Source organism: Trifolium pratense, linkage group LG7, assembly GCF_020283565.1.
Source record: "Trifolium pratense cultivar HEN17-A07 linkage group LG7, ARS_RC_1.1, whole genome shotgun sequence".
Taxonomy (NCBI): Eukaryota; Viridiplantae; Streptophyta; class Magnoliopsida; order Fabales; family Fabaceae; genus Trifolium; species Trifolium pratense.
The window spans coordinates 57,405,286-57,418,830 of record NC_060065.1 but is presented as its reverse complement, the minus strand read 5'-3'; the positions used below and the strand labels follow the sequence as shown (position 1 = coordinate 57,418,830).

Genomic DNA, 13,545 nt, shown 5'->3' with positions numbered 1-13,545 from the left:
GACTTCATAAAAAGGGGTCCGGGCCTTATCGGGCCGGACCTTATCGGGTCAGGCTTTTCCATGGGCCGTCATGGGCCGGCCCACAGGCTTTTGGGCCGGCCCCTTAAAGAATTAAAAAAAAATTATAATATTTTTATTGTTATATTTTGGTCCTATTTTTATGCATAAATTCATATATAATTTTTTAAAAATTATTTTTGTTGTTTTATTGTTATTATTTGTGTTTTATTCATATCTATAATCTGTTTTATTCCTATTTTTAAGCAAATCATCTTTTTATATTTTTTTTAATTTTTTTGTGCAATTACAATGAAGGATATAAAACTTGGAATATGGTTATTTTAAGCCTATCATCTTTTTATTGTATTTATTTTATATTCTTTCTATATTTTTGTTTTTACTTAAATTACAATGGATGAATGAAAGATATAAAACTTTGATTTTTTTTTTGTAGTAATAATAATAATATGACAAAAAACTTATTGGATTAGAATGAGATTATTTGTTAGAGATTTGTTTGTTTGATGAGGATAAAGAGGAAGATATTGTTGTTTGGGAGATTATGTGAGAAAATATAGGGATACGAATTACCTTCTTGAAGATTTAGTTGAGAAATATAACATAAATTTAGTAGAATATTTTTTTTTTCAAAAAAAAAAAATACTATGAAAATTAGTGGGCCGGCCCATCGGGCCACGTAGGCTTTTGCTTATCGGGCCGGGCTAAGCGGGCCGGGCCATGAAGTTAACGGGCCGGGCTGGGCCGGCCCCTTTATTTGACCGGGCCCCTGCAGGCCGGGCCAGGCCGGACCGGGCCGGCCCCTTTGACAGCTCTACCTATACCTACACTTTTTATTTTGGTTTTTTAGGTCACAGTTTGTCGGTTTGATTTTTTCAGGTTTTAAGTTTTCCTCTTGAATGGTAAATCTAAATAGAATTTAAGAAAGAAAAATAAAGATGATGATGAAGAGAAATGACAATGAGGAATGAATGATTTCATATATGAATCTATGGTGTAGATTTCTTTTTAGTATTTTTAGTTGCGCGTTCTGATCGTTCTCTATTTTCTACCTTTTTCCTCTTATTTTTAAATGGAGTTATTTTTGCAGGAAGAGAAAATATATCTTAGTTATTTTGAAATTCATATACTGGTATCCATTAATTACCATGAGACTAAATAACCATCACATTAGACTCTTTTTATTTTATTTTAAGTCAATTATCAAGGTTATGATTTTTATTTTTTTGTGAACAGGTTATGATTGTTCTAGTTGCCAATATTTTGGAAGTGAAGACTATGAAACAGTAAACATGTGAAATTCAAATTTTTCAAACATTGTTTCGTTGAAACATGAAAATAAATGTATGCCAATGACGTCGCTGCTGATATAATAATAATATAGTCAAAAAATAATATTAGTTGATTTTTTTTTTCTTTTTGACAATATTAGTTTTTGTTTTTTTGACAATTGACAAAATCTCAGTTGATTCCTAATTTTCATTTTATTTATTTAATTTATTGGAATGGCATTCTCTTGTTTTTTCATTGTTTCTTATTTTATTGTTTTTCTTCTATTTTTCTCCTTTCCAAATTCTTTTGTTTTTCTTTCTGTACTATTTTTTGTGCTGAATATTATTAATTAATAACACCAGCCAATGAGCTTTGCCGCCTTATTTTTGTTCTAATTATATGGAGAGTTTCTTTTGGCGACTTTTGTATCATTCGTCTTTTTTATTTCATATTTTACATCGTTCGATATTTAAGTAGTAGGAGCTGACACCTCCTAAACATTAAATTTTTAGGATTTTACACTGTTCGTTACTTTAGTAAAGAACTGCGTTAACCAATTAACTACCAAACACCCTGTATACATTAATATTTTTAGGATCTTACATCAATATATGCCTTCACACCAACTTAAGAATTTTCAGGAAGATCAATATCTGAACAAAATTGTATGGAATGTTTGCTAGCTAATGTAATTTGCTATTTAAATTGAGAACAATGTAAAATTCTAAAAATTTCATATTTAGGGTTGTTTGTAGGCGTCCGAACAAGATCAGACGATCATGATTTAAAACCTATGTAGCATGGGTACTCCTAAAATAGTGAAGTATCTGTACCGGGTACGTACCAGTACCGGATACTCCATGGTACTCGTATGGTACGCACCGATTTCGTACCCATTTTTATTTGGTTGATTTATGATGATGAATACGGAAAAAATATATTGGATGTTGAAAAATCTCTTAAAATATTATAATTTTTTATTATATTTCAATTATCTCTCATTTTTTATGAAAATAGTTGAGACGGTGGACAAAAAAAATTAAATCTTCAAAGCATGATGATAATAATTCACTTAAAAATAATTTTTTTAATATTTTATATTAACGTACCCATACTTTAAATTTTTTAAAAATATCGTACCGCGTATCAATACCCGTACCGGATACCGGTACCGTACCCGGCAACATAGATTAAAACAGTATTTATTGACTGCATTTGTCCAATCTAGTGGTGATATCAGGTAAGAGGAACTTTCCTCTTTATTATATTTTCTAGAAAGGATAGCAATATGCCAAGTTTGACCAATGGGAATAAATTTCCCTCGTGTTGTTGTTACTATTTTCTCATCAAATTTCAACCTTTGACTCTTCATCGCCGCCTGTTCTGTTTTTCTTTCGAATCAAACCTATAAATACAAACATGTTTTCTCATTCATTTCCATTGTCACAACAATTCTTTATTTTTTTAAAATTTCATCATTCTTTCATTCTTTATCTTCTTTTCTACTATTCTACACTCATTACTTTCTTGTTTTGTTTCAAACTTTCAATTCATTATTACTACATTGTCTTCATAACAAGAGTCACAGTCTTGTGTTTCAAGCTGTTGTGTAACAGCAAAAATGGAAGGAACTGATATATTTAGAGCTACTAATAGTTTAAGAGCTCAAAGTTCAACTTTATGGAGAAACAGTGGAGTTGAAGTTTTCTCAAAATCAACTCGTGAAGAAGATGATGAAGAAGCTCTTAAATGGGCTGCACTTGAAAAGCTACCTACTTATAGCCGTTTGAGAAAAGGGTTGTTGACAACTTCTCATGGTGCTGCTAATGAGATTGATGTTACTGATCTTGCTTTTCAAGAAAAACAGAAACTTTTGGAGAGGTTGGTTAAGGTTGCTGAAGAAGATAATGAAAGGTTTCTGTTGAAAGTCAAGGAAAGAGTTGATAGGTACATTATTAAATCCATTTTTCTTGCCACATTGCTTTGTTTTCATTCTGTTTGGATATTCTTGCTACATTGCTTTGTTTTCATTGTGTTTGGATAAACAGCTTAATTAAGTGCTTATGTATAAGCAATTATGTGATAAGTGTTTATGTTAGCATATATCTTTAACTTCGAAAGATAACATCAAGTCAAATTGTTTTTGTATTAGCTATAAGATGTTTTTGATAGTTATCATGGAGAGTTTATTGAAATAAGCTGAAAACAGCTTATGGACATGTCATAAGCGATTTCTTTAACACAAGATAAAATCAAGTCAAACTGTTTTCATATAAGCTATAGGTTGCTTTAATAAACTATTATGGAGTTTATTGAAATAAGCTGAAAACATCTTATAGACATGTCATAAGTTGTTTATGTAAGCTCTCTCAAACGATCTCATAGGTGTTTATAGATGTATATAAGTTCAAATGCTATTTCTTTAACATAAGATAAAATCAAGTCAAACTTTTTTTTATATAAGCTATAAGTTGCTTTCAAAAGCTATTGTGGAGATTTTATTCAAATAAGCCGAAAGCATCTTATAGACATGTCATAAGTTGTTTCTGTAAGCTCTCTCAAACGGTCTCATAGGTGTTTATAGATGTATATGTAAGTTCAAATAAGTCAATCTAAACATGTCCTTATTAATCAGTACCTTATCTCATAACTCATTATCTTTTGTGTTTTTTGCTCTTACTATAGAGTTGGACTTGATATTCCAACAATTGAAGTTCGATATCAGAACCTGAAAATTGATGCTGAAGCTTTTGTGGGAGGTAGAGCTTTGCCTAGTTTCATCAACGCTGCTACTAATGTTATAGAGGTAAGGAGATACCAATATTATAGTACTTCATCAAATGATTCAAGATTTTTCTTTCTTAGATCTGTTTTGGTTTTGATGTTGAGTCTCACAAGTCAAAATCTAACTTTGTTTCAGGGTTTATTGAATGTTCTTCATATTATCCCAAGCAAAAAGAAGCATGTGGCAATTCTTAAAGATGTTAGTGGAATTGTTAAACCTCGTAGGATGACACTACTTTTAGGTCCTCCTGGTTCAGGAAAGACCACATTGCTTTTAGCTTTATCAGGAAAGCTTGATAAAAGTCTTCAGGTAAATTAGCTATACCTTTAATAACATCAACATATATAATTCACCTGTGGAAAAAAAGTAAACTTAATGTTTCGATACCGATGTTTAATTCATATAGGTATCTGGGAGTGTGACTTACAATGGACATGGATTGAACGAGTTTGTACCTCAAAGAACTGCTGCATATATCAGCCAGCATGATGTTCATATCGGAGAAATGACTGTGAGGGAAACCTTGGCTTTTTCAGCAAGGTGCCAAGGAGTTGGATCACGTTACGGTTAGTCCATTTTACCACCTTATAAACATTTTCAAAATATAATTTGGGATGTGTGTGGCATAAACTTGACCTGTTATTACTTTTTGGATCCACAGACATGCTATCTGAGTTGTCTAGAAGAGAGAAAGCAGCAAATATCAAGCCTGACCCAGATATTGATGTCTACATGAAGGTACACATAAAGAAGCTATTACCAATCTCGAAATAGTCATTGGATATACTGTACTTTCTTTACGTATCTAATTGTATTTTGATATAACAGGCAATTTCAACCGAAGGTCAGGAGTATAGCATTTCAACAGATTATGTACTCAAGGTAATACATACAGTTCAATAGTTAGTCATATCCTCGCATAATCATCAGATCATTAAAAACATTTGAGTTTAATCATAAATACTACTAAAGTGATACACATGATTGATTATGATTTGTTGACAGTGTAAAACGTTTTACACTTACAATGTGTAAAAATTAAACTCACATTGCATTTTTTTTTGGCTGCTCCCAATTCACATTGTCCTTCCATAGACTCTATCATATCTTACATTGTATAATTTTGCAGATTTTGGGGTTGGATATATGTGCTGATACTATGGTGGGGGATGAAATGTTGCGTGGTATCTCTGGAGGACAAAGGAAGCGTGTCACTACAGGAGAGATGTTGGTTGGACCGGCCAATGCATTGTTCATGGATGAAATTTCTACTGGGCTGGACAGTTCCACAACTTTTCAGATTGTGAGCTCTCTGAGGCAATATGTCCACATTATGAATGGAACTGCAGTCATATCACTGCTTCAGCCAGCACCTGAGACATATGATCTTTTTGATGATATTATCTTAATCTCTGATGGCCAAGTTGTGTACCATGGCCCCCGTGAATATGTTCTGGACTTTTTTGAATCTATGGGTTTCAAATGTCCTGAAAGGAAAGGTGTTGCTGACTTTCTTCAAGAAGTTACATCGAAAAAGGATCAAGCACAGTACTGGGTGCGCAGAGACCAACCATACAGATTTGTTACCGTTACTCAATTCGCTGAGGCCTTTCAATCATTCCATATTGGTAGGAAACTTGCCGAGGAACTTTCCGTTCCATTTGACAAGACAAAGAGCCATCCAGCTGCTTTGACAACCAAAGAGTATGGTCTTAATAAGACTGAGCTTTTAAAGGCTAACTTCGCAAGAGAGTACTTGCTCATGAAAAGGAATTCATTTGTTTACATCTTCAAGCTATCTCAGGTTTCAAATCTATCTAGATCTTTTATATAAATAAGTAAAATAGATACTTTTTTTTCATTCATGCATTCATGATTATGACTTTGAGTGACTAAAGATATTGCTCTTGATGTTTTGTTTTTCAGCTTTTCGTCATGGCTTTGATAGCAATGACACTATTTTTTCGGACTGAGATGCATCGCGATAATCAGGATCAAGCGGGTGTTTATGCTGGTGCTTTGTTTTTCACACTAGTGACGATTATGTTCAATGGAATGTCTGAGATTTCTATGACGATCGCTAAACTTCCTGTTTTCTACAAGCAACGAGACCTTCTATTCTATCCTTCATGGGCATATGCTATTCCTTCGTGGATTCTCAAGATTCCTATTACAATATTTGAAGTTTCTCTATGGGTGTTTCTTACCTACTATGTCATTGGATTTGATCCAAATGTTGGCAGGTAAAAGAAGTTCCTTTTATTCTGTTTGGACCATGTAGTATCGAATGGCACTTTTACTATCTAGTTTGCATATGCATGTTACTTATGATGCGAGGTCTTGAATTTTGGGCAGGTTTTTCAAGCAGTGGCTTGTACTGTTTTTCATGAGTCAGATGGCTTCTGCATTGTTCCGAGCCACCGCAGCCCTGGGTAGAAACATGATTGTAGCCAACACATTTGGATCATTTGCAGTTCTCACACTTCTTGCATTGGGTGGCTTCATTCTCTCAAGAAGTAAGTTAAATTGACGAACACATTTTATTTTAACCAAAAAATGGAAGAAAAAAAGTAGTTAATAGTATTAATTTTTTGTAATGACACGAAACCTTAACTAACCAATGCTTCTTGCGAATGCAACAGAGGATATCAAAGGCTGGTGGATTTGGGGTTACTGGATCTCACCTTTGATGTATGGGCAGAATGCTTTGATGGCCAATGAATTTCTTGGGAACAGTTGGCACAATGTAATTTCTTGACCTTGGTTGCAACTTCATAATTCATCTACAGTTGTTTGAAATTTACAAGCCTGATTTTTCTTTAATACTTGCATTATAGGCTACTTCTGAATTGGGAAAAAATTATCTCGATGCCCGTGGGTTCTTCCCACATGCATATTGGTATTGGATAGGCGTCGGGGCATTGGCTGGATTTGTGTTCCTTCTCAATGCGTTGTTTGGTTTGGCTCTCGATATACTAGGCCCATTTGATAAGCCTAGTGCAACAGTACCTGAAGATTCAGAAGATGATTTATCGATCGTACAAGAAGTTGAATTACCACGCATAGGTGAGCTTTCTTCATTATATATCACTCATGAAAGCAATCATATAGTAGTTTGTCATATTGTTTAGTAGATGAACATTTTTTCAATTGTCTTGCAGAAAGTTCAGGAAGAGGAGATTCTGTTACAGAGTCCAGCCATGGAAAGAAGAAAGGAATGGTTCTTCCATTTGAACCACATTCTATCACTTTTGATGACATTGTATACTCTGTTGACATGCCAGCGGTAAGTCTTACACAGTGTCATATATTCGGCATTTAGATATCTTACTTAACTGATACTTAGTCTGACAAAAAGATTTTTTCTAACTTAACTCTAATTTCTAATGGCAGGAAATGAAAGAGCAAGGTGTGACAGAGGACAGATTAGTGCTTCTGAAGGGTGTTAGTGGTGCATTCAGGCCTGGTGTGCTCACAGCTCTGATGGGTGTAAGTGGAGCTGGTAAGACAACTTTGATGGATGTTCTGGCTGGTAGGAAAACCGGTGGATATATTGATGGAGACATAAAGGTTTCAGGATACCCTAAAAAGCAAGAAACATTTGCTAGAATCTCTGGCTACTGTGAGCAGAATGATATCCATTCACCTCATGTTACAGTTTATGAATCTCTTCTTTACTCAGCATGGCTTCGTTTACCTGCTGGAGTTGATACCAAGACCAGAGAGGTTAGTTAGTACTTATGACACATAAACTATGTGCCTTTAGTTTTCTTTTCCCCTATTGAAAACTTTAAGCTATTGGAGGTTCATTATTCTGACTCTATCGACATTATAAATGACTGCAGATGTTCATTGAGGAAGTCATGGATCTGGTGGAGTTGAACTCATTGAGAAACTCCTTGGTTGGTTTGCCTGGTGTGAGTGGTCTCTCAACCGAACAACGCAAGAGGCTGACTATTGCAGTTGAACTAGTGGCTAATCCATCTATAATTTTCATGGATGAGCCTACTTCTGGTTTAGATGCTAGAGCTGCTGCAATTGTTATGAGAACCGTTAGGAACACAGTGGACACAGGAAGAACAGTTGTGTGTACCATCCATCAGCCTAGCATTGACATATTTGAAGCATTTGATGAGGTATGTACCCAATTGTGATGATAAATATTAATGACAAATATTGCTGTCTTTTATAGTTCTTTTCCTCTCCATTAGATTTGAATCTGACATGATCCATTTGCAATTCTAGCTATTCCTTATGAAGCGTGGAGGACAAGAAATATATGTTGGACCACTGGGACGTCATTCTACTCACTTGATCAAGTATTTTGAGGTAGGATCCTACTGTAGTTTAAAAATTTATTTAAGTGAATGACTTTATTTCTTATTTGTAATTAGTTACTAAAGTTTACAAATAACTTTCATTTTCCAGAGCGTTGACGGGGTGAGTAAAATCAAAGATGGATATAACCCAGCAACATGGATGTTGGAAGTTACAACTACAGCACAAGAACTTAATTTGGGTGTTGATTTTACTGAGTATTACAAAAATTCAGATCTATATAGGTAAGTTAATCCATATGGATATGAATCTATAAACTGTAGTAGCTATTGCTTGCATGTTTGTTTTCTTGATTTACAACATGCTTAAACCATTTTGTATGACTCTTCAGGAGAAACAAGCAACTTATACAAGAACTTGGCCAGCCTGCTCCCGGTTCAAAGGATCTTCATTTCGCTAGTCAATTTTCGCAGTCTTTCTTGGTCCAATGCCAGGCATGCTTATGGAAGCAACGTTGGTCATATTGGCGTAATCCGCCATACACTGCTGTGAGGTTTTTCTTCACTACATTCATAGGCATAATGTTTGGAACAATGTTCTGGGATCTTGGTGGCAAACAGTAAGTCAAACTATTTTTAGTTGGAAACTAAGTTCTTATTATTCACAGTATATTATATTTTGTCGTCTCTCTATTTATTTAGACTGGAATACTAATTCATTTCGGTAACTCGCAGCAATAATAGACAAGACCTGTTGAACGCTGTGGGTTCAATGTATACTGCTGTTCTCTTCCTTGGAGTACAAAATTCTTCTTCTGTGCAGCCAGTTGTTGCGGTTGAAAGAACTGTGTTTTATCGAGAAAAAGCTGCTGGAATGTATTCAGCCTTACCCTATGCATTTTCACAGGTAACTACTATTATAATTGTTTAACCTACCGACTTATTTACTGCTTAATTTAGTATGCGAACTAGAAATTCTCATATTAACACCTTCCTTTCTGTCACAGATTTTGGTAGAGCTACCTTATGTCTTTGCTCAAGCCGTGACATACGGAGTCATAGTCTACGCTATGATCGGATTTGACTGGACAGCAGAGAAATTCTTTTGGTATCTATTCTTCATGTACTTCACATTGCTCTACTTTACCTTCTATGGTATGATGGCTGTGGCAGTGACACCAAATCACCATGTTGCTTCTATTGTGGCTGCTGCATTTTATGCAATTTGGAACCTCTTTTCAGGATTTGTCGTCCCAAGACCTGTAAGTATTAATATAGAGTACATCGAGAAAGACTGTTTCAATGGATATCTATATAATATATTACGTGTATCCTAATTCTTTTTTCTTACCTTTTGATAACAGAGCATTCCGATTTGGTGGAGATGGTACTACTGGGCTTGTCCAGTTGCATGGACCATCTATGGATTGGTTGCATCTCAATTTGGAGATATAACTACTTTTATGACCGCAGAAGAAAAAGATGTGAAAACTTTCCTTGACGACTATTTTGGTATCAAACACGACTTCATAGGAGAGTGTGCAATTGTGGTTGGTGGAATCGCTGTTGCCTTTGCAGTTATTTTCGCTGTTGCAATCAAGACCTTTAACTTCCAAAAGAGATAGATTATACTGTTTCTCCTACTAGAATGATTCGTTATATTTTTTGTTTTCTTCCCGATTTTTTCCTTTACTCGTATAGTATTTATTGTATTTATCATCCATGCAGTAGTTTCTTAGGAATATTATTTCACCCTACTGCCAATTTGCAGCTTCTTTTGATAAATGTAAAAGCATATGAATGCATGAGATTATACTTTTGTATTTTTAGTTTGATTAGTCATTGAATAATATTTTGAAGCCAACCTTTTATTATCAGTTGAGTTCTTAATTCTATATTCCTCCTCTTGATACTTGATATTCATCCTTAATGCTGAATATTTGCATACAAGTTAATGTATGAAGTTCCTGCTCAATTATTTTGTTGAAAAATGACTTATAAGAGTTTGATATCATAGAAATCTCATCACTCATAAGAGATCCTAATATGACAGTCCTTCTCTTAGCCAAACATGCTCTAACCAATATAGATGGGGTGTGGATAGAAGAAGTCTCACTTTTCTTCTCTCAATTTTTGGTTGTTAGTTTGTTACTTAGAGTCTCAACTCTCAATTACTATAGTTTGTTAGTCTGTTAATTGAGAGGTTAGTTGGTTAATCCTCTATAATTTGAACAAATATTATAGAGAATAAAATTAAAATAGAACAGTTAAATTGGGTTGAATTAAACCCAAGTTTACAAAACCCAGCCCATCATGTGGTTCGTGAAATCAAGTCAATAAAATATCCGAAAATAAACAAAAAATACGCCGTTGCCGGGGATCGAACCCAGGTCACCCGCGTGACAGGCGGGAATACTTACCACTATACTACAACGACATGTTTTTGTTAGTTTGGTGGAAGATAAGTATAAATCATGTGTTTATTTACACTATCGCTGTTAATGTTGATAGTAAGTAGTATCACGTAATTTCCTTTGCTTCAATTTATTATGTGGCTATGACTTTTTTTTTTTTGGTTAGAATGTGGCTATGATTTTTATGTTAAGTAGTTTAATAATTAGAAATTTACCATTTAAGATAAATAAATAAAAAAAATTCCGCTTCAAACATCGGCTTTCACATATATAATATCAGTTGACCTACCAACATAATGTGACATAAGTGGTAGATACTTGAACACTTTAATTATTTGGTTCAGTTTTTTATTCTCTGCCGGTACGTATGAGAAAATATTGAAGAGGTGGGTTAACCCCTTAAATGGATATCTCGAGAAGATTAATAACCACAATTACGCATCGAGAATACATTTGATTTACCAAAAAACATCAACTGATCTATATTCGCGGACTTATGTCAATTATTTTATATACTCATAATTAAGTGTATAAACTATGGGTATATGACTTTGTTTCGTGTTGTATTTCTTGATTGAGATGTATAAAATAAAATGTGGTTTCAATCTTGTTTTATGGTCGGATCCACTAACAATTGCCAAAACCAGCATTTTTGTCTACCATTTCACAACCACTGTTTTCCGTGGACGAAATTATTACTTTTGTATTTGGCCAATTCTTGTTTGCTTCTTGTATGTAATTTGATTGAATATTGTAGGCCACTTATTATTATAGGACCTTTTTATTTTTTGGCTTTTGCTTTGTATGGTAAAGTATTATTAGATTTGGTTGCCTTGGTTAATTGAGATATGCCATCCCATTTGTATCATAGGTATAGGTACACCATGTAGCCTTGTCTTTTGGTCTCTTATCTATTCATTCATAGTTGCTTCAATCACTTGGCATATATAGGTTTTTGGGGGTAGTAGACATATTGGTTCTTGAATCAGCTTCAATTGTAGTACCATTCATGATTATGTTTGATTTATAATTCATCATTCATCAACTAATCAATATATACACTATCTCATTTTCTAATAGTGTCTTTAATAGGAGCTTACCATATAAGACCAAGTATTAAATAAAGTAGTATCTTATTGAGATTCACTAAATAATCTATTTTTGACTTTGTCTACTATTCATATGATCTCCTTTAAGTGTATTTTTTATTAATATGTATATGTAAATATTATCCTATGAGATGTTATTTGATTTGTCTTAATGAGTATTTTCAAAATATATAATTTTTATAATTTTTAAAAATAGATAATTTAATATATTACGGAGTAATAGATTAAAGTTGTTTATACTATATTGTCTTGTGATTTGACTCCTCTATAATAGAAATTTCATTATAGTATATACAAGATAAAATCCTAACCATTGATTTTAAAACTTTTTCCTCTAATGTAATAATTTCATTTTCAAAAACATCCATCTAAAGTAACCACGCTTTAGAGACCATATATATATATATATCCATGCTTATAAAAAATTTAAAATGGACATTTAAAAACTAAGTTCATATTAACATTTCTTTTATCATAAAGACAGAATTGGTGCTTGTAGTGCAAATATATCTCGTATCACGGATTAGACCCTTTTATGTCAAAAATTTACTACCTATTAAAATTCATTGAGTTCATAAACATAAAAAATAGGTTAAACTTTTGGTCCTTTAACTTACTTTTTGGTTTCATTTTGATCCCATAATTAATTATTGTTTCATTTTAGTCCTCTAATTATACGTTTGTTTGCCAAATAAATCATTTCCGTTAAATTTTGTAAAACAAACGTTAAAATCTATCTCCATCTGTCATCATCTTCATCATCAAACCCACAAATCCAGAAAAATTCATCAACTTCATCCCCAAAAATCATCCTTAGATTACGTTTACACGAACTCAAACAAGGTAATTTCATTTTACCAAATAAAGGGGATGGAGTTGATTAATTTTTCTGGATATTTATGTGTTTGATAATGATGGTGATGAAAGTAGGGATGAAAATTAACATTTTTTCATAAAATTTAACGGAAATGACTTATTTGGCAGATACAAGTATGGTTAAGAGACCAAAAAATGAAACTAATTAATTATGGGACCAAAATAAACTAACAATTAAATTAAGGGATGAAAAACTCAATTTAGCCTAAAAAAAATACTCCTATAATATTAAATTTTAGTGTTGAAATCTCTCACATAACCTCTCTTAAACCACATGAACCACATCAAAATGTGATGGAAGCTAATTAAAGGTTATCATCATCACGTATACATAAACCAAAATGAGAAAGGACAATGCAACTTGGAAAGATATGAATGAAAGTTTATAGAAAAGTCAACAATGACATTGTTTCCTATTAGGAACCAATATGTGCGGTATTGAAAACGATATCAACAATTTTGGAATTTGATCTTAATTGTTGATCAGAACAGGTAGAAGGCCAGCTGGAAGCCCGTTGAGCAGATGGTAGGCAGTAATCCGAGCAGATGATCCACGGAGGGGGGGGTTGTACCTGCAGGTGCTCCGATGCCTAAGTCAGTAAGGGTAGAGAGCAAAAGAGATACTAGAGAGAAGTTAGAGAGAGAGAGTAATTGCAATAATGAATAGTGTTCTACCTTGCTCTCCCATGAGGGAGAGTATTTATAGCCCCCAGCTCTGGGCCAAAGGTCCTCTTAGTGGGCTGGACTAGCCAAGGCCCATTAAGAGGGACTGCCAAGATATTACCCTTAGATAG

At 33.7% G+C, this 13,545-nt stretch overlaps 1 protein-coding gene and 1 non-coding gene across 3 annotated transcripts; one reads left to right on the top strand and one right to left on the bottom strand.

The window, feature by feature from the left end:
* Nucleotides 1–2,588: 2,588 nt before the first annotated feature.
* Nucleotides 2,589–10,216, top strand: LOC123899117 (pleiotropic drug resistance protein 1-like). Of its 2 annotated transcripts, XM_045950183.1 has the most exons (20): nt 2,589–3,237; nt 3,976–4,096; nt 4,211–4,384; nt 4,482–4,641; nt 4,737–4,813; nt 4,904–4,957; nt 5,205–5,879; nt 6,002–6,318; nt 6,431–6,591; nt 6,718–6,821; nt 6,913–7,141; nt 7,237–7,361; nt 7,469–7,801; nt 7,921–8,211; nt 8,321–8,404; nt 8,504–8,637; nt 8,745–8,972; nt 9,088–9,259; nt 9,360–9,614; nt 9,717–10,216. In XM_045950183.1, exons 1-20 carry the CDS (start codon nt 2,912–2,914, stop codon nt 9,975–9,977), a joined length of 4,281 nt encoding a protein of 1,426 aa, XP_045806139.1. In that variant the 5' UTR covers nt 2,589–2,911; the 3' UTR covers nt 9,978–10,216. The 2 variants fall into 2 exon arrangements, with proteins under 2 accessions (XP_045806139.1, XP_045806138.1); XM_045950182.1 differs by having other exon boundaries at nt 2,734–3,237; nt 3,976–4,384.
* Nucleotides 10,217–10,717: 501 nt separating this feature from the next.
* On the bottom strand, nt 10,718–10,789 carry TRNAD-GUC. The gene has a single exon. It is a non-coding gene; the product is annotated as a tRNA-Asp (tRNA).
* Nucleotides 10,790–13,545: the final 2,756 nt, after the last annotated feature.

Bases quoted from the DNA above. Each gene is read 5' to 3' on its own strand.
- LOC123899117 (XM_045950182.1), top strand. From the start codon at position 2,912: ATGGAAGGAACTGATATATTTAGAGCTACTAATAGTTTAAGAGCTCAA. The intron at 4,958-5,204 runs GTAATACATACA...ATAATTTTGCAG, and splicing joins CAACAGATTATGTACTCAAG to ATTTTGGGGTTGGATATATG. The intron at 8,405-8,503 runs GTAGGATCCTAC...TTCATTTTCCAG, and splicing joins ACTTGATCAAGTATTTTGAG to AGCGTTGACGGGGTGAGTAA.